The sequence below is a fragment of the Cotesia typhae genome, unplaced genomic scaffold (assembly GCF_013202065.1).
Source record: "Cotesia typhae breed Kobodo isofemale line unplaced genomic scaffold, CoteBio_Ctyphae contig_5, whole genome shotgun sequence".
Classification (NCBI taxonomy): domain Eukaryota; kingdom Metazoa; phylum Arthropoda; class Insecta; order Hymenoptera; family Braconidae; genus Cotesia; species Cotesia typhae.
Window position 1 is genome coordinate 7,852,169 of NW_027423757.1, and position 21,830 is coordinate 7,873,998.

Here is a 21,830-nt window from a genome sequence, read left to right on the forward strand (position 1 = left end):
ATTTCATTGAATTTTTGTATTTATTATATTATGAGAAATAGAGATGTTAATTAGCACACGTGACAAATAACAAAAAATTAACATATTTAATATTTAATAGTGATTTCTTGATCATTAACTTTCTTTATGAAATAATTCAATAAACCATCAAGTATCAAGAATATAATTTATAAAATAAAATTGTATTTTCTTTTTCAATTATCATCAATTTAATTTTTTTTTTTTAATAACTTTTATGAACAATAAAAATAATTTATTAAGCAAGAAATTATTAAATTTAGTTACAAAAATGGTGACAAAACTATTATTGATCGCTGTCATTGAGAAATTATTTAGTATACCTAAAAAATAGTTCAAGCATTAAAGTAATTAAAAATGATTAATTATTCAAAACACTAAAATGATTGATGATATTAATAGTACAGTAGACATCTGACAGTTTTAATACTTCTATAAATAAATCATATATAAATGAGCGGATAAAATTTATTAGAGAAAAAAATTCTTATGTTTATTAGTATATTCGTTGACGATAAATGTTTTTTTTGTTAAAAAATATTTCTTTTTTTAGATTTGGCTGAAACGCTGCATTTGGTAATCCAAAAAATCCTTATTAGATTTTTTTTTCTACTTAACTTTGATAATTAACAATTAATTAAATAATAATAATTTAATATATAGAAAAATTTATCGAAAAATTTGTTTTCTTGTAAGCTAGAGAAGCTGAATTTTTTTTCCAAAAAATTTTATCTTAAATAAAATAAGCGTGTATTATTTTTAGTACAATTTTTATTGATCAAAAATTAATAATCTTATCTGCGTGTTTAACACGCCCCTTTCAATTCATCATCTGAATCATCCTTAAAATAAATTAATAGTAAATTAGTTTAATAACTGAATTCGTGCAACTATTAATAGAACAATCAATGAAGTAATTTTCACTAACGTAAAAATTAACGCAAAAGGCAAAGGCCTCTAAAGAAAAGTATAAATAAACCTTATTGCTAATACACGATACAAGAATTAGTAGCAGTACATTTAGAAATTTTTTTTTCTTTTATATGAAGTAGAATAATTAAATATGAAAAGAACAAAAATTTTTATAAAGTTTTTAATGTAATTTCTTATAGAATTATTTTTTATATTTTAATTTGATAAAAAAATAAAATCAAATGACCTAAAAATATATATTATTATTTTTCTATCATAATGTTATTAAGATTTAAAATTTAATTAATGTAATAATTAACATTTTCTATCTAATCAAATACAATAAAACAATTTTAACATGACATATTATAGTTAGCAGCTACTTGATAATTTTTTAATTTTATTTAACAAATATATCCCTTCTGAAAAACTATTTTAAAAAAATTGTATTTATAATTTTTTTAAATTTCTACATGTCAATTTTTTTTTCTCATTTATTTTTATAATAATTTATTTATTAAAAAATTCTAAAAATTAATAAATATCTGCTAAATTAATTCTCATAATTTTAATATTCAATTATTACAAACCATAAAAAACATAAATAATGCAAAGAAAAATTAATAAATAGTAATTTTTAATTAATTAGCTACAAGTAATAATAATTTATAATTTTTGACATATAACCGGAAATGACAGTTATTATAGTACATATGTTTCCTTCAAGTGTAAAATGTACATATACGCATTCTGTATTTTTATGAGTACAAGTATGTATACGCATACAGATATATTTGTACACAAGTATATCACGTAAAATTGGCGCATGCGCAATAAAAAATTACACAGCCCCGAAAATGTCGGCTGGCTAAAGAATACGTCGATTAGTTATCGCAAAAATATTTAATATTTATTGGCTACTACAAAAGGCACTTTAGTATCACATTTCATCTAAATAAAGTGAGTAATATTGTACAATAGAATATAATAACAAAAACTGTGGAAATAACGGATCACGAGTAATTATAATAATATATCGCGCGGCTTTCACGCGCAATCGTGCTCCAGATAACCGGCCGTAAGAGGCCTTATGTCAATCCCCGTACGATATCGGTCAGATTGACCAAGTGCCAACATGAAGAAGCTTTTTTCGAAAATTGACAACACATCTAAAGAGCCCAATAGTTACCTGGGCAAAATATTTGTTGTCGGTCGACACACAGTCACCGTTGAGGAAGTCCTTGCTGAAGGTAAAATCATCACAAGATAACATCTATATGTACATGCATAATATTCATTATGTATCTTTTTTTTACAACTTTTTTTTTCCATACGTGTATTTAACTTCTTATTTCTTTAATCTGCTTCCTCATTACCTATATCAACGCTCATTTATTAATTTAATTAACGTTTCAATCATAATTTAGGACATTATTAATCCATTTTTAAATATTAATTATTCTTGTATTAATTAATTTATTTCTTTACATATTCAACACTTATTAGTCCCGACGTTAATTTTTAACAATTGATTTATCGCTTCGAGTATTGTATTATCAGTAATAAATATGATAACGAAAGAATGTTTCTTTTTGTTTCAAAATCTTACTCAAATTTTTATGTTAATTATTTATTTACAATTTTCTATTCTTATTATTTTTCTTTATTCATTATTATTGTTATTGTTATTATTTTTATTTTTTTTTAAAGAGACGCAGATGTAAACATGTGATGATATATGTTTTAAACGTCATATTGTCTGTGTGTAACCGACCATTGTCCCTTAATTAATCATGATTGATTCATGACATCATTGTTTGCGAACTGAATGAAATTGTATTGCTACTAGTCAAGCTTATATTATATTATTATCTATTATTTTTAAGCATGCTATCTTACTTATATGTCTGGATAATATGTATCTTTAATTTATAAGAATTAGAATGTATTTAATCTTACAAATTAGATTATTATTAATTTAACGTAACATTTACGATAACTACGTATATTTACAATTAATGGTCAATGTAGATTAATAATTATAATTAGCAATTAATGATCAAACTTGTTAAATTAGATGTTATTAGACTTTATTTTTTTAGCAATAATTATTTTAAATTACAGGAGGATTTGCCATAGTATTTTTGGTTAAGTCATCAAATGGTAGATATGCTCTTAAACGCATGTATGTCAATAATGAACATGATCTCAATGTATGTAAAAGAGAAATACAAATTGCAGTAAGTATTTATCTTGAATTCTTAATAGAATAGAATTTATTATTAATTTTTTCTCATTCAAAGATTTAAATTATTTATTAATATTTATAAATTACGTAGGTATTGTTTTACATTTAATATCAAGGTCACTTCGATAGGTCTAGTGTCTTTTCTTTCCATTGATTTATTTCTATTTAACTTTAATCTTATTATTGCAATAGTTATATCGTTTAGACCTTTAAAAATTTTAATGTAGAGTAAAACATTAAATTTAATTTTAAAAATTGATGTAAATTTATTTAAGTGATTTTTTTTTTTTTTTTTTTTTTTTTTTTTTTAAATTAAAGATACTAATTAATTTAATAAATTTTTTTTTCAGAGCAATTTGAGTGGACATAAAAATATTATAGGATATGTAGATAGTAGTATTACTCATATAGGAGGTGGAGTCCATGAACTCCTACTTCTTATGCCCTATTGTAAATCACAAGTCCTTCAAATGATGAATAATAGGTAAAGAAAAAAAAAAGTCATACTCATATCTATCAAAATAAATAATTTATCGATTTTTTTATCTGTAATTTCAAGGCTATTTTATATAGAAACACTTGGATTAGATTTAAGTTTATTTTAAGTGATAAATTACTTTTTGAGTAAATTGATATCTAAATACGTGCCAGATGTTTATGATAAATATTTCTTTTCTCCAAGGTTACAAACGGGTTTTAGTGAATCTGAAGTGCTACAAATATTTTGCGATGTGTGTGAAGCAGTTTCGCGATTGCATCATTGTCAAACGCCAATTATTCATAGGGACCTGAAGGTAAATTACATTTTATTTTATTTTAAAATGATGACTTGTATTTTTATTTTGTTTTCAAATAATATCAATGTGCTGAATTATTTAAGGTGGAAAATATATTACTTGCTGACTCAGGACATTATGTATTATGTGATTTTGGTTCGGCTACGGGAAAAGTATTGAATTCAAGTGTTCAAGGTGCAGCAATTGTAGAAGAAGAAATAAAAAAATATACGACCTTGAGTTACAGGGCTCCGGAAATGGTTGATATGTACTGTGGAAAACCTATAACTACTAAAGCTGATATTTGGGTAATAAAATAATAATATTTATTTAATTCACAAGTCAATATAATCTAATTAATTTTATCTAATTTGTTTATTTATTTATTTATTTAGGCATTGGGATGTTTATTGTATAAACTGTGTTTCTTTACTTTACCTTTTGGAGAAAGTACACTTGCAATTCAATCAGGAAATTTTACTATTCCCGATAATTCAAGGTGAATTCTAATGCAAATGCTTTTAAATATAAACAATTTTTAATTCAAGTTCTAATTATTAATTTTTTAAATTTGTATCAACAGATATAGTAAAGCATTACACAATTTAATAAGATATATGCTAGAACCTGATCCAGATTTACGACCTGATATTTTTCAAGTGTCGTCCGTGGCTTTTCAAATTCAAGGCAAAGAATGTGCCGTACAAAATTTATTTGTGAGTTTTATTTTATTCAATGAACCTAAATGACTTACACTATTAAACTTGCTAATCGCTGGAAACAATTTTGCAGAAAGTTGCAACGCCCACTATTGATAGTTTACCTAGTGCACCACTCGAATCTGAAAGTGTAAAACGATCAGCGTCGATTAAAATTTCAAAACCAACACCAGTAGCAACAACAGTTGAAGGTACTTCCGTTACACCACGACAAAGGCCAAAAGGGCAAGGAGTAGGTACAGGTCCAATTAGTTTAACTGGTCAGATTGTTAGTCAAATATCTGGCCAAGGAAATCAAATACAACAGCAGAGTGGAACTTCAGTGTCTTACGTACAAGTTAATCAATCGGCAACAGTTAATACCTCACAACAACCGTATATAGCTCAAGGTGTGCAAATAGTACCTACGATGCCGTCAAATCAGCCATCACAACCCTTGCAGTTATCAATGCAGTCCTCTTTCGCTCAAGTCTCACCACATATTACTTCTCCAAGTCAAAGTGTTTCCTCCTTTGTTCCCAATCAAACTTCTCCATTTAGTCAGTCTCAGAGCCCATTAGTATCTGGGCATGCATCCCAACTGACTCAACAATCACCTGTAACAGTTCAAGATAAAACTGTATATTATTTTGACGTAAGGCAACATGAAATAAGACCAGGAGTTGCTGATGAACAATTAGAAGCTTTATTTCCATCTTCCGGTAAATTAATCAACGTTTTACCTAGTGATTATGATTCCATTGGTATAGACATTTTTTTTCATCAAATATTTTTGTTATTTTTTTAGGCTATCCAGATCCATTTAAAGACGATTCTCGGTCAATGCCACCTCCTTGTAAAATGCCAGCTTCAGGATCCTCCAAGTCAGGATCAACCAAAGTTCTTCCAAAATTAACGACTCCAACAAATAGTGGATCTTCTATGATATTTGCTTCACCAACTCAAGTACCACAAAAAATAAATACTCCATTATCCCAAGCTAAAGCACCACTCACTTTCCCACCTCAAGCTTCTTCTAAGCAAACCAATAAATCTGAGAGTTTAAGTCAAAATATTAGTGCTAATATTTCACCGCCGGATAGCCCGACAGCGTCATCATCAAGGCATCGAAGAAATGTTAGTGACACAAGTGCTTTCAATAAGTACGTATTTTATGCATAGTAAATTTTTATTGCAAAAATAAAATAAATTAGTCAAATATTTTTATAAAATAAAATTTATTATTATTTAAGGGTTTTTGCTAATGAGACATCTCAATTTTTGGCACCTTATGATGCTTCAGTGAGACCGCATTCAGAAGAAGATACATTACCAGATATTAAAACAGACGGAAGGCCGTGCATCGGCACGAGCGCCTCCCATGTACGTGTTGTAAGTAAACAAATGCACGATTTTATTTTTATTATTTTCTCATTCTCTGTACTTAAAACTATGTTTTAATAAAATTTCCCCAAGGATTAGTAAGTGTTTAAAAAAGAGTAACTTCTATTTAAGTTCTATGTACTTTTTTTTTTTTTTTTTTTTTAAATTAAATCATTTCATTAGATTTTCCAACATTATTTTTTATAGAAATTTTTTTTTTATTTTGCACTGCACAATTAGATCGTAGATTAATTTTAAAAAATAAATCAAATCAATAATATAAATTTATACGTGGTATAGGGTGAATTGTCTAGTGTGTCAAGTGCAGAAAGTCGATCTTTGAGTGCTGATGTATCAACTTGGAATCCTTTTGAAGATACACAACCATTTAACCAATTAACAGAAGATCATATTTTTGGAGCTGAATTTGACAAAATTCGACGGGGTAGTAACAGCAGTATTGGTGGTGTTAAGAGTCGAGAAAGTTTAGTTATGTCTTACTCAGAAGTACCAGAAGATCCATTTGAATCAGCTCCTTTTTCATTGCCTGGTATGATAATTGTACATTCACAAAATTATATTTTAATAATTTTAATTTAATAAATAATTTATAATCTATAAATTTTAATTTCAGCGGGTAAAAAATCAAAACTTGGATCCAGGACGACTGCAATCGCTGGAGGTAATGCTTGAGATTCTTCGTTGTATATTCTATCCTTCCTCTTTTCTTCCTCTTAAAAAAAGACAAAAAAAATCAGAAAAGAAAAATAAAAAAAAAAAATACTTTTCGAATTTACTTGTTGAACGTCTTTCACGTAAACAAAATGAGTAGACGTGATACTTTTAACATTTTATGTAGACCAAAATACATTTATAAATGTATTTATAAATGTCTCCCCGAGGTACGCGTAAATTGAAATTTACTAATGATTTATTTATTTAGAATTTATTTAGAATTTATTTAGAACAATCGTCTTTTATAAAAGAAACAAAAAGTATAGTTGTGATAACGCGGGAGAGACTTAGCAAAAAAAAAAAAGACATTCATCTGTTGGTTAAATAGTTTGTTAGCGCAGGGAATTAAATAATTAATTAACAAAATAATTAATGAAATGTAAAGTTCAAATATAGTAAAGATGGTCATTTATTTTAACATTCAATTAACGTTTACTTGCAACAAAAATGACCTGCCGAGTATTTTTTGATTGAAATTGATTGAAAAGTTAAAATAACAAATACCGAATCATTCCATGTTTATCAACTTTATTTGTTTGATCATCAAACATATAAATCAAGAAATTTTTTGCGCGAAAATAATATACTCGTTGCATTTCACTGTTGGCAAGAAATTATAACTATATTTGCGAAATTATCTACTCAACTTCACATCACTTTTATGCATTACCAAAGATAATTAAAAAGTATAAAATAGATGTTACATTTACATAGTGATAAAAAATAATTTTGTGAATAAGTTTAATGATAGTCAAGTGTTGCCAATTTGATTAATTCTAAATTCAGTATGGATTATCTAGTCTTACTTTTTCTTTTGAAATCATCACAAGTTTTATTTCCATTTTTATTAATAAAAAATAGTATTATTAAAACATTTTAATGCGGTAAAATTATTAGAAAAAACGTCAAATTTAAATTAATTTAAGTTATCGATATAAATAAAAAGGAGTAGTAAAATTTTCATTTAAGCAAAAAATACTGTGATTTTTTTTTTGCTCAGTTATTGTTACGCTCAATGAAATAAATGAAATTAAAAAATATATTTCATACTCATATATATCTATATATATGTATATAATATTATCGATATAAATTTTATCTTTGATTCCTTATAGTATGATATAAAAATCAAATCAAAGAAAAAAACATCGAATTCACATTTCTCATAAATGTTACATAAATATGCTTTTAAACTGTTATAATTATTGTCTAATTATTCCTCTTAATAATTATTGTCATCGCGTGTCTATCATCGTTTGATTTTCGTGTATAAACGTTATGGACCAACATCATCACTAAAGTTATTATTTTATACGTATTAAATTTCCATAATATGTTTTAACAACAGAATACTTGAGTAAAAAGAAAGTACTTGCAATGTTGGATCATAGTGAATAATAATTATATAAAACAGTATACTGGGTAATACCGTTTGTGATACATTGTCTCGGCAGGAAAGATTTTTGCTCGACTAGCATTTAAATTAAATTTTCGAAATATTTAATATATTTATCAATAATAACATTAAATATTAAAAAATTACAAAGAAAAAATCAACTAACATTTAAAATAAAAAATTATTGAGAGCTAAAATTTTTTAATTAGCTCTTTTTGAAAAAAATTAAAAACATATTAAGCATTTTTCTTCTTTAATAGATAATTAATAATTAATGCAATTAATTAACCATGTATATATATAAATAAATATAGAAAAAAAAAAAAAAGAACGGAACAAAGTAAGAGTATGACAAACCATTTAATTATTGATCTATAAAAACTGTACTGTATTGCGTCTTTCTCAAATCTATAACCAGACGATAAGATCGTACTTAAAAAAATTAAAAAAAAACAATAATGATTGATAGTGTAATAATAAGTATTATATTTTTTCTCGATGTATAAAAAATATTTTGCACAGAGATATTCAATCGGGGTGGATTTAATTTTAAATGATTTATTTCAGTAGCATAAATTTTTTAGGTAATAATTAATAATAATTTTAAATTGAGGTGGTCCGTTGATAATTTTTTGCCTATCTGTTGTCTGGAACACCCTAATGAGCTTGGGAGGCGATTAAAATAATTTTTTTTTAATTTATTCGGGCTTCCTATTAATATGATTATGTTATAAATTATATGGGCTATTAAAGTGCCCTTATTCCAGTGTCATAAAATACCTGATTAAAAGAAACAATTGCAAAGGTCAACATTATTTTTTTGTTTATAATAAATAAAATGAAAGAAAGATAAATAATTAAAAAATTAAATCAATTATATTATTAAAAATAAATAATTTCTATAAGTGAGTGAGACGCACATGAATTTAAAGATATACAGATTTTATTGTTTTTCTTTCGGATGATTATAATTAAAATATTTTATATCACTCAATTAATTGTTTAATTAATTATTAATAGTTGTTACTGAATGGCGAGGAAACAATAGGATTAAATTTTTTAATTTTTCGTTTTGTCTACTTTTGTTCTCGCTGTATCTTTGTCGATTTATTATAAAGCAATAAAAATGTACATTAGCACATAAAATGTTTGTTTGTCAAATCATTTTTCTCAATAGAACGCAGTAATTTCTTAATATAATTTTTTATCTTTATTCGTCATTCACTTTCATAAACTTAAAAAATATCTTTCATTCAAAAATTAAACATACTACAATTATCAAAAGTAAATTATATTTGAAAGTGATTACTGCGTTTTGCAAATCGTTTCCCAACCCCAAAAATCTGATTAGGACTGTTCCAGACGAAGTGATAGCGCTCATACTTTTAAATTAATGTTTTTTTTGCTTCTTAAACAATTGCTTGACTTTTATATCTTACAATCAGAACTTTTAATCTCTTTCTTTATCTTGGTTTATTTATCTTTTCATCTATAAAGTAATTTTAAAACACATCAATGACAAAATTTTATATTGCACAGTCTGTAACAGACCTAATCGGAATTTCCTATCTTTTTTATCTAATAAAATTAACTTTTTTTTTTTTTTATAAATTACTTAAAATTCAGCGCAGAATAAAATAAAAGTTTATTTTTCTTTAACTAAAATTATTTTTGTAAAATAATTTTATTTTATTCTGATACTTCAATTATTAAAAAACTTTTTAACTTCAAATCTTCAATCGTCTTTTTATAAATATGTAATTTATTTTTAATCTTTAATAAAATATAATAACTTAATTTATTACATATTTCTACTGGTATAAAAACAATTTAAAAATGTGAAAAAAAAAAATGTAAATATACTGTTTATATTTATGAATTTATTGGTAAGGGAATACAGTACTTATTTAGGTAAGTATTTAAAGTTTCCATCTAAATCCAGATTATAAATTACTGCGCCGATTATTACAAATTAAACTTGATAAATAAAAAACGCTTCGCCGACTAATAAAATCACCAATACAATAATCTCAAAAATTCCTGCTCGATCTTGACAATATAATAATCTTACACATTTTCTTTCCTTCTTTTTAAATTTATCATTAAAAATTTTCAATTAACAATAGTTATTTAAATAAATAAAATAATCTAACGATAAATTTTATTTTACAGGATCAGATTTACGAAGTGGAAAGTTAGCAACAGTTCACTGGAGTCCTGACACAGAGCCGCCAGCGGCTGATGATGAAGCATCATTGTTAACAAAATCTAGTCCAATATCACCCCAATTTGTGCGTGTGCCGATTGAAGATCGGTCTAAATATGAAAAGCTGGCTTTCAATGCCGACGATGTGTCAAGTGACAGTGATAAAGAAATAGCACAAAGAAACCAAGAGCGTCTAAAGAAAAAACGTCGCCGTGTAAAAGGTGTTTTAAGTAAACGAAAAAAAGAAGTGTCGTCTCTCGAATCTGGTCAAGCGCCTGTCGAGTATGAGTCCGATGATTCAATAGGATCAGCGAGTGATCTTAAAGCAATGAATTACGAAGATGGTAATGAACTGGATGATGACCAAGATGAAAATGACGATGATCGTCGAAAAATAGATGAAACTATTTCAGAAAGTGTTCGCACTTGTGGCAGCTCGGCTTATCATGCAGAATGTGAATCAGTAGCAACTCACGAAGATGATCCCAGAATTAGAAAACCAAAAAGACACCGTGAACATCAAGCGTTACCAACAATTCATGCAGATCCTGTGGTAGGACACCAGTATGGTGAAAAACCTCTTTTACTTGATGATGAACTTGATCCTGAAGCTAAACCTGGCCAGTTACACGGAGACCCTTTTGTTGGACATCAGTATGGTTCAAAGCCTCGTTTGCTTGATAATGGCAGCTCTTCCGATGAAATAAATAAGACTAATATTGTTAAAAATGATATTTTTAAAACTGATGAGGATGTTTTTGCTTTAGCACCTTTTCCAAGACCAACGAGTTCACTTAAAATTAGTGATAGTAAAGAAAATACTATTAAGATAATTGAATCAACTAATAGTATACCTAATAGTCCACCAAATATCAATTTAATATCTCCAATAACGAATTCTCCGATTGTTTCTGGTAGATTAGTTGACATTGACGACAATACGGATTCAAACGTTGTATTAAAAACTCCTGGATTGTCAAATGTACCTCTAGAAAGCTGGAATAATTATGAAAATGATAATTTTATGAGTCCACAGCCTGTTAAATTTGTAAGTGAAGTAATTAGAGAAGATAAAGATCTTTTTGGGTCATTGCCATTTAATTCAAGTTTTACAAATCCGTTTAATAAGCTTGGTAATTACCAAACAAAGACTGAAACTGCGTCTTTACCTTGTCATACTAATTCGTACTCAAACTTCAGTGTGAATAACACGAGTCAAATAACATCTCAGAATAATAGTCAAGTAAATATTATTAATAGTATTCCAGCTTTTAATTACAGACAAGTAACAGCTAATACAAATATTATAACTATTAATAATGCAACACCTAAAGATCTTTTTGGATCAATTCCTTTTGACGAATTTGCAACTTTGACTCTTAACAACCAACATCAGCAACAGCAGCAGCAGCAGCAGCAGCAGCAGCAGCAGCAGCAGCAGCAGCAGCAGCAACAACAACAACAACAACAACAACAACAACAACAACAACGACCTACATCATTGCCGTTATCACAATCTCCCGGATTTGTAGATAATGCACTTAATACCATTTTGTCAAGCAGTGCCCAGTCTACGCACTCTTGTCAATTTTCTTCATCAGTTATGAATATGCAGCTACAGCAACAGCAGCAGTTACCACCTCAATCAGTTTATGTGATACAACAACCCGAAGTACAACAGATTCAAACAGCGAGAATAATTGTCAATGCGACCAACAGTGTATCGATATCAAATATATCGCCGGATATTCTATCACCTATGTCACCTGAACCCCTAGTCGTTACTGATCAATCATTGAAACACAAAAAAGACAAGGCCAAATCGTCAGATAAATCCAAGTATCATCTCATTGGCGAAAATCGTAGCGATGCTATTAATGTATTATCTGTTAAAACGCCTCACAAGTCCAAAGGCGTTTCTTATAAAAAGACACCCAAGTCGAAAAAAGGCGCAGTTACTGCTGGATTCAGTAATATGAGCTTTGAAGACTTTCCGAGTGATGAAAACGATGAAAAAACGGTAAGTGGATCTGCCGTTACGCCTTTCGAAGTTATTCGTGAACCGGAAAAACGTTTCGGATCACTTAAACGAAGAAGCAATCCATTTACTTGAAAAACCACCAATGATAGTTGTATTTAAGCTACTTTGTTTGTAAGTTATTATATTATTTTTATTTCTTTATTTATAAGATTTTTTTTTCTTTATTTAATTATAATACCGATATCTCATGTGTCTTCGAATTGTAGTTCACATTACAGAATTACTACTTTGTAATAGTAATATTTAAAAAATCTAACGATCACGAAAGCTAATGATTTTTCTGTTTAATTTTTTTTAAAAAAAATTACATACCAAGTACTATAAGACGAGTGTGAAAATACTTAATATAAAGTGTCAATAAATGTACAAAAATTATTTACTATCAAATAGTTCGTAGAGTATACAAATATATTTCAAATATATATTTTTCATTCATTTAACTTAGGTAATAATAATACTAAAGGGAATAATTAATGATACTTTGTACTTTTTGATTAAATTTCATAATTAACTTTCCACTTGTTGATTATTTCCGAGATTAATACAGTACATCAGAGACACTATATGGACATTGGTCCAAATTATGTTTAGGATAAAAAAACTTGAATTCACATTTTTGCTGATTAATTACGCAAGGTATGAACTAGATAATCGAATATCACAATATTATATTTTAAATATTAAAACTTTTTTCATTTCAATGACTGCAAAAAAGACATTTCGAATCAACCTTTACCTTGCCATTTTTTCACTTTACCTTAATTATTTATAATTACATTTATTTAAACTCTTTTATTATGATTAAATTAATTTACCAAAAAAAGTTTTGTACATCACTTTTAACGCCATGACTTAATCAACCATCAACTGCATTTTATTCAAAGATTCAAATTTTTATTCCAGTTATTAAAAATTTTTTTTTTTTTTTATAAAAATTTTTCATCATTCCTTTTTCATATTTTTAAAAAATATTTTTTTGTTAGTTTTTTACCGAGATTAGCACACTTTTTTCGACTTTTTTATATTTTTTTGAACTACATTTGACAACCATGATATCGGTCTTGAAATAATAAAAAATTTTTTTGATTTGTTTATTTTTAGTCAACGAGTCTCATTTTGTTTTAAGTATGTGGCTCACACAACTTAAAAAAAATTTTGAAAATAATGATTTTTAATATTTAAAAAGAAATATATTAATATATCTCTCTTCGGTTAAGATTCTGTTAATTAATTTATAATGCTATATTAACATTAAAAAAGCACCGCTTTTTCATCTTATTACCTCGATAAATTGCTAAAAAATAAATATTATATTATTTCTAATAATATATATATTTCACGAATTGTATCGTGAGCCTAAAAATACCTGACTAGAATGGTGCATTAAATTATGACTAAAAACAAAATAGTATTTATCTATAAAATAATTAAATAAAATATAAAAGCTGGTAATTGTTTTCATTAAAAACTAACTGTGCTTATGTTTAAATTAAAGAAAAAAAAAAAAAAAACTCGGCATCTAGAAACCAAAAACAAGTTAATCAATACAGAAATGAGTGTGATTAAAAGTGAAAAATAAAAAAAAAATTAGTTATTAAAATAATAGTAGTAATAAAGTAAATACAGGCATCTATTTTTGCAGCTAAACATTTTCACAACATTTATACATTTTAAGATTTGTAAATTTCTATTGTATTAACTATTTCTTGATAAATATTGTATTTATTATCGTATTTAAATATGAAAAGTAAATTTTACAAGCAGCTCACCATTTATTAAATTAAAAAAAAAAAAAAAAAAAAAAAAAAACATTTTTGAAAGAATTATGTAAATATTTAAAAAAATCTGTAATACATTTGAGTACATTTTTAAATGCTTATAGAAATCACTTCTTAACGATAAACACCTGGTCGAACTATTTATAAACAAATTAAATAGAATAATAATAGATATACCTGTAAAAACAAACATCAAAACTTAACATCAAAAGGCGCAGTGATGGTTAAAAAAATATTGATTTTAAATATCTAGTCTCTCAATAAGTGCTTTTTTCATCGAAGACTGATCTTCTTAAATTTTAGCTATTTAACATAAATTTTTAAGTTTATTTATTATTTTACTAACGTTAAATTAAAAGTTTTACTTTGATTACTAAAATTTGAGCATTGTATGCATAACAAAAAAAAATGAATTAGTTGTAATGAATAAAGCTGTTTTTAAGAGCTTAAACTATTATTTATAAACAATATTTTTAGACTCAATATTTTTGAAATGGGCATTAATTAAAATAATCATCTCTAATGGTTATTTAATTCATGTATAAATTTATATTCCTTGACCTAATTGTTGTTTTTTTTTTTTTTTTAATTCACCATTATACTGCGCCTTTACCCAATTGACTGTGAAATAAATTTTTTAATCAGTTTAATTTAATAAAGAGACAATATATAAATTTATAGAGTAGCTAAAAATTAAAAAAAATCTCAATTGTAATAAAAAAATGATTTTCTGTATAACTTATATACAAAAACTAGTACATAAATTGTATGTAATTAGGTGCCTTTTTTTATCAAACTGCTGCTCGATGAATATTATTTACATAAATTATTTATTATATTGTATTATAAAAGTAGTGTGTGATTTAGAAATCAGTTGCAACTATAAAATAATAACAATCGTATAACATCACCAATATTGAAATTGATTAAAGACGTCAGTGAGATTTTTTGAAAATATACTTTTAAAAGTTTTTATCAAAACTCAAGATTAACATTAACAAAATAACAGATAAAATAACCGAAGTGTATTTAAATGATCGAAAATACAATTTTAGTCTTAAGAAGAGTTACTTACACTAAAAGTTATTTCTTCAGTTATTTTGTCTCAATTATTATTTGTCATTAATTATTTCAAGAAGTACATTCATTTAAAGCAGCGTAATTTTATGAATTATAAAAAAAGTTTTATTTAAAAAATTAACTTAATATTTAAAAAATAGTATAATTTCAAAAATTACAGCTATTTATTACATAATTTAATTTGTTAACATTCCTCGACAGTTACAATTAATAATTTTTTATAGTATTTTATTCATGCCCGTTTTTTTATGTTTCTTATTAACATTATCATTATTGTTCATTTATCGCTTTATTTTGGATTTATTCACTGCCTTTACCAAATATTGCAATATTTTTTTTTTTTTGTCAACTGTTCAACTCAAGTGCATTTTTTTTTTTTTTTAGTTTAATTTTCCACTTATTTCGTATTATTTTAATAAAAAAAATTTATTTTAAAAGTACTTATATTTTTTTTCAAGCGATAAAAAACAATAAATGAAGAGTGAATAAAAAAACAATTGTAGTGTCTGAAGAAGTAATATTTTTTTTGATAATTGTGTGAGTGTTTTATTTACACAAATAATAAGTAGAAAATTATGAGTTGTTACATTGTATTTTGTTAAACAGTATATTTTATGAAATGATTGCTATTATTATTAATTATTATTAAATATTAATAACAATAAAAATGAATTTGTGAATGAAATGCACAAATGTTTAAAAATAAATAGCTGATGTATAGTTGATATATATTAATTAACTAATTAATTAATTAAAAAAGAGATGAAATAATATATTTGTATACAACATAAGCAGCATAAAAAAATAATTATGGAAAAAAAATTAAACTAAGTTGACATTGTTTTGTGTGTCAATCCGTTTTTTCTGTTATTTTTTCTAAGGCGACTTTATCTAATTTTATGTATTAATTATGAAAATATAAATAAGTTGTGATGCATTAGTTATGAGTGAGTTAATTAATTATAAATTTATAATAATGATAATGTAAATAAAATAAATTGTAATGTATTTATGTAAAAAAATTAGTAATGAAATAAAATAATTCAGGCTATAGGATACCGAAATATGTAAAACATCTTACAGAGTAAAAAATATACGATTTGTCTTGAAGTAATTCATAAATTTTTAATATATACATTTTTTAAAACTCTAATTATTATATATATGTTTATTTTTGATTATAGTTTTTAAGATAATTATTATTATAGATAAAATATTAACAGCAGCAAGATTTTTCACTAGAATTTCTGTGCCTCTGTCTTGCCATAACGAAATTAATTATAAAAATAATTATCCAAATGATAAAATTCGACCAAATAGAAATGAGAGCAAAAAGTAATGCTAATCCGGTATTCATTTCGTCACCTCGCCTCCAATTGTTCGAATCAGGCTCAATGTAATCCATGTAATCAAATATTGCGCTACAGCTCAAACGATTGTGGACCGCCTACACCGAAATTAGTAAAGTTAGTAATTTTAATTGTTATAATAGTATGACATTAAATTTAGCTGTCACTTCACAATTGTTTTAATTTTTTTTTAATAAGTAAATTATAGCAAAAAAAAAAATTATTAAAAAAATGGACTTGTGGAAATTTTAATAAATTAAAAATGCAATTTTTTAAAAATATTTTTTTTGTTAAAGAAAATTAAAAAATTGTCAAGTGACAGCTAACTTTAATGTCATTATAATAGTTACCTAAAATAATTAAAATTAATAATAATCAGAAATATTTTACCACAGCTTCGCGTCCTGATGATCCCAAAACGTGAATTATTCTTTTTTTATATTGTTCACAGGTTTTGTAATAACCATCGGTGATAACGATAGCGTGAGCTAGAGACAGACATGTGATTAATGCTGCTAAGAAAGTTGTTGGCGTCCAATGTTTACACGGGGATCGGCTCTTAGGAGTTACGACTACGACATTTCCGTCTATTTCATCACTTAAAAAAAAAAAAAAAAAAAAAAATAATTACAAAGGTGGGTGATGATCCATTACATCAATTAATTTATCGATTAAAAATAAATCCATTATTTCAGTTTAATTTAGTATCTTATCATTAATAAAGTATTTTTATTTTAACAGCCAAAAAATTGTCTTCAAATACAGTCATAGAAAATTATGATGGACACAAAATTATTTATTTATTTATAAAAATTTTTTAAAAATAATAATATACAAAATTGAATAATAAATACCTGCTAAAATTAACTGATCTTCTGGCTATGATTTTAGGTTCACTTAATTTTTTATTGATACAAGTTCTATAACCGTGATAAAGACCGAATCCAATACTAAATAAAACAGATGGAATGACGGCATAAGTCGCAAAGTGACAAATTTTAACGTCTCCACCTCTCAGTTTGCTAAATGCATTAACACCATAAAAAATACAATTACAGTCAGTCTCAAAACAACTGTCCAAGGTCCAAGCCCAGTATTGCCAGGTAGTTATAATGCAAATAAATGATATCACTGAGAGCAATGCAGCTGCAGAATAAAGAATTGCCAGACGTTTTTCAGCTTTTGCACTATTCATTTTTATACTCTTAAATAATACTAAGTTATTTTTATTTTATTATTTTTCAGATGTGATCCAATTATTATTTTTTACCATAATAATATAAGTGTGTTAAATTATTAATTTAAATAACTCAGATGAAAAATTTTATAATTTTTGTATTGAGCTCTATTTCGCGCATATGAACTACACAAAAGTTGCCGGAGAACTGGTGACTGATAATTTTTCTAAGAGTTCTCACTTATCTTTTACACCATTATTTCTATTTTATTATTAAATTTATTCAGTTATTATTTTTTTATTTTTTATAAATTGTAATATTTGAAAATTTTAATTTTGAATAATTTTCAACAGATATGTTTATTTGTAAAAGCTGTATACTTATAAATAGTCTTTGTTTGGATAAGTTAAAATGGAACAGATTGGTCAGCCCGGTTTAAAAACCATTAATTTAAATTTAATACTTTCTAAATAACATCTTTGACGTAATAATCCACACTGTTACTTTATAAACAAAGAAGAAATGTCTATTATAAAAAGTAAACGCTAATTATAAAAACAAATAGAAAAATTTAAGGTCAAACGAGGTGTAAAATTGTGAGAGCGAAATTTAAATATTTGGTCAGTAAAGCATTTGTACACTCAATAGTTAAAATTATTCAATTTTTTAAATAAATAATATCAATTTTTACAGTAAAATATTATATTATCTAATTAATATGCTAATGAGATTATATGAATTATAATTTTAATTACGATACAATAGATTCACGTAAAAAAGTAAATTATTTATCACACTTGTTATCAATTGTAACGTACACATTCTGTTACGATACAGCTTTTGTTATTACTCATCACGATCACAAATGAAAATTATATATCGAGTAATAAAAATGTTCTAATTACAGGTCACATTAATTTAAGTTACTTGATTATTGGTTTGATAAAAAAATTTATACTACACTAAAATTGATGTTTTATTTTTTTCTTTTTCACGTATAGGCTAAAATATAATTATTGACTAGTTTTTCAAAATCCTATCACGAGATAAGTCTTGATCTTATCAAAGTGTGAATAGAACTGATGGCTCCGTTGGTGTATTACATATCAAGTTGACGCAGATAGGATGCGATAAGATTAAAATACATGTTTGAAAGTGTACTACATTATTAAATTGTGTTGTTGATAATTGTGATTGTTTATGAAACTTTTTGAAACACATCAAGAATCTATTAATAATTTATGCAGATAAAATTTTTTCAACTGTTAGATTTTTGATAAGTAATGTAAAGTTTAAATGTCAGTTTTTACTTTCATATTAACTTTTAAAATTTATAAATGAAAAATTATATTTATTTTAAATGAAATATATTTTAATTTTAATAAATGATTTAATTATTATAATTTACAGTATTTTAATATGAACATAGCTTGCTGAAGTTTGCATTGGATTTATTGGATATTTAATCAGTGAATTTTTTACGGGCAAAAACTATTTACAAAAAAGTGAAGAATTTTGGTGCTAGCCCATTGATCGACGAAAGTCATTCAGTTGGATCTGAAATAAAATTTATATATTCAATTATTGTTATATTTTATTGACATTACTAAAACTACTATTACTATTAGTAATTAAGCTCTCTTTAAATATTTTTTTGATCGAATGAATAATTCAAAAAATTAAAAATGAATTAAACACACTAGGTAAAAGACAGTACAAATAAATGTTAGATCTCATTGGGATCTTTTATTATTAATTCAATTTTTGAAACAGATTACATGTTAAATTACTTAAAAAATATATAAAAACATTCTAAATCAATATTCAAATTTAACCAAAACAAAATCCATGATTTTATGAAGTACTAATTTTGATTAATATAATCTTTAAACAATTAAAGCTACCGCAGAGATATTAATTTTTTTAGGTCAAAGTCTATACAACAGTTTGAAAACAAGATAAATAAACAAATAGTAATTCAATTTTTTCATTCATTTAGCATGAATAAAAAAAATTATAAATCTCAATTAAAAACCCTAATACGACTAGTGAAATATAATGGCAACTATATATATATATATATATATATATATATATATATATATATATATATATATATATATATATATATATATATATATATATATATATATATATATATTTAATACATTCAATAATTACAACTATTTAAAAATCGTAAAGTAATAATTGAAGGTGTATAATATTTGTCAATTATTTTTGTTCATTCTTAAGAAATATCGTTTTGTCAAGGATACAAATATTAATGGTATGGTTTTGGTTAAAGATACTGCTCGTTCACACATACTCTTACGCTGGATTCATATTGTGATGCCTTAACTGAGTTAATGAGTCCCGACAGTTCCACAAGCAGTACATGGATGCTAACGCCAATCCTACACCACCTCCCATCAAACATTTTGGAAGTCCCGCTGTAAGAAATAATCTATATTATCAAAGGAATAAGCAAAAGTTTATTTATTTATAGTTTCTAAGTCATGGCAGTCACATAGTGACTGCAAGGTTGCTAGTTATTATTATCATCACAAATAATATTAAGATTTTTTCACAGACAATAATAATGTAATTTAGTTCTGGAAAAAAGTGAGTTTATCAAATTTGGTAGGATAAAATCTAAAATATAGAAATTGATTTTGTAATGATAAAAAAATTTTTTTATTACTAACCAGTTGATTTAAACAGCATTCCAGTACAAGTAGCAGCAATCATAGTATTTATCGAATCGTCAGTATCTCTTATTAATTGAAGACCTACACCTATACCGCTGTACATCACACAAACTACGCCAAGTGTATTTGCTACCGAAGAACCATTTTTCATAACGTGATTAAGTAATCTGAAAAAATAATATGAATTTTTATTATTTTTAATTACAAATTCAGCAATCAAATTGATTTTAATATTTCTTACTGAGTTCTCCTAAGCTTTCCAGTTTGTCCCTCCATTGTGGTAGCTTTTAAGCCTCGGTAAAATCCTCTCATGCCTCCAATACCAGCACCTATCATACAAGAAGCACCAATTTGACCAAAAGCTAATTCAAATCGACCTCTGGATCTTCCTGCTCCATCAGTTATAACTAATCCATCGGAGGTAATGAATTCTGGTTGATTTGTTGGTAAAAATGCCGGATCGAAGTTTAAATACGGACTATAAGGAGTTAGGCGTTGCGATGATACTGGAAAAAAGAAAAAAAAGTTATTGTACAATTTTCATAAAATAAAAAAATATGAGAAGACTGTTTAATAAAATATTCGAGTTTAATAAATAATTTTATGATAAATTAATTGTAATAGTTTGTAAATATCAGACTAATTCAATTGAAGGTGTAATTCTTTGAAAATAAATAAAAAATTGAGAAAGAAATATTATTGGTATTCATTTTTACTTTTTTTTTTTTTCTAAATTAGTGTCATATGATATATGTGATAAATAATAAATAATAAAATAGTTAATTATAAATGTGATCAATGGTAAAGATAGGTTAGAATATAAATTTGAAGTAAATTATAAATTACATGTTATAAAAATATATTATAACTTACAAGAAATATCGAGGTTTTCATTATTATAATCGGATGTTGACGATGATTCGTTCGAGTCGTTATTATTAAATCCCATCATCTTTGTTCTAATTTACAAATGCACGATGTAGATCAAAAATTTTCATCGAAGGTAGCGAAAGGTCGTGGTGGTCGTGACTAAAGCGGATGATTCAATATCATGTAAGTTATTTTTTATGGATTTTACTCTGTTGGTAATAAATACATTATTTTCAAAGTTAAATTTACTTTAAATTTTATGTTATAAATCAATCAATATACTGTAATTAATTGAGATATTATTTATAAGAGTTGAGTTAAATTGAAAAATTTTATGACACTGAAGTTGACAGATATTAAAAATTTTTTTAGAATTTCTTAGCAATAAAATTATAAAAAAAAATTGATAAAAAATTTCACATGTGAAAATTAAAAAAATTATTATTGGGAATTT

The 21,830-nt window shown here is 25.5% G+C and overlaps 3 protein-coding genes across 9 annotated transcripts; 1 reads left to right on the plus strand and 2 right to left on the minus strand.

Moving 5' to 3' along the window:
• The first annotated feature begins 1,605 nt into the window (after positions 1–1,605).
• Nak (Numb-associated kinase) lies at positions 1,606–13,355 on the plus strand. Of its 3 annotated transcripts, XM_074248809.1 has the most exons (14): positions 1,613–1,890; positions 1,999–2,180; positions 3,055–3,170; positions 3,529–3,662; positions 3,861–3,972; positions 4,059–4,262; positions 4,350–4,453; positions 4,538–4,670; positions 4,747–5,374; positions 5,461–5,815; positions 5,906–6,044; positions 6,336–6,585; positions 6,670–6,717; positions 10,339–13,355. In XM_074248809.1, exons 2-14 carry the CDS (start codon positions 2,066–2,068, stop codon positions 12,483–12,485), a joined length of 4,485 nt encoding a protein of 1,494 aa, XP_074104910.1. In that variant the 5' UTR covers positions 1,613–1,890; positions 1,999–2,065; the 3' UTR covers positions 12,486–13,355. The 3 variants fall into 3 exon arrangements, with proteins under 3 accessions (XP_074104911.1, XP_074104910.1, XP_074104909.1); XM_074248810.1 differs by having other exon boundaries at positions 1,606–2,180; positions 5,906–6,035; XM_074248808.1 differs by having other exon boundaries at positions 1,614–2,180.
• Positions 13,356–16,404: 3,049 nt separating this feature from the next.
• On the minus strand, positions 16,405–18,990 carry LOC141531209 (uncharacterized). Of its 4 annotated transcripts, none has more exons than XM_074248818.1 (4): positions 18,617–18,990; positions 17,475–17,766; positions 17,011–17,218; positions 16,405–16,718 (listed from the first exon to the last, which is right to left on the minus strand). In XM_074248818.1, the coding sequence occupies exons 1-4, from the start codon at positions 18,618–18,620 to the stop codon at positions 16,488–16,490; spliced, it is 735 nt and encodes a 244-aa protein (XP_074104919.1). In that variant the 5' UTR covers positions 18,621–18,990; the 3' UTR covers positions 16,405–16,487. The 4 variants fall into 4 exon arrangements, with proteins under 4 accessions (XP_074104919.1, XP_074104917.1, XP_074104916.1 ...); XM_074248816.1 differs by having other exon boundaries at positions 17,014–17,218; positions 17,475–17,824; XM_074248815.1 differs by having other exon boundaries at positions 17,475–17,824.
• Positions 18,991–19,143: 153 nt separating this feature from the next.
• On the minus strand, positions 19,144–21,541 carry Tim23 (translocase of inner mitochondrial membrane 23). 2 transcript variants are annotated; one of them, XM_074248820.1, is made up of 5 exons: positions 21,380–21,541; positions 20,748–21,012; positions 20,504–20,673; positions 20,158–20,248; positions 19,144–19,355 (listed from the first exon to the last, which is right to left on the minus strand). In XM_074248820.1, exons 1-5 carry the CDS (start codon positions 21,456–21,458, stop codon positions 19,346–19,348), a joined length of 615 nt encoding a protein of 204 aa, XP_074104921.1. In that variant the 5' UTR covers positions 21,459–21,541; the 3' UTR covers positions 19,144–19,345. The 2 variants fall into 2 exon arrangements, with proteins under 2 accessions (XP_074104921.1, XP_074104920.1); XM_074248819.1 differs by having other exon boundaries at positions 20,125–20,248; positions 21,380–21,540.
• Between the last annotated feature and the right edge of the window lie 289 nt (positions 21,542–21,830).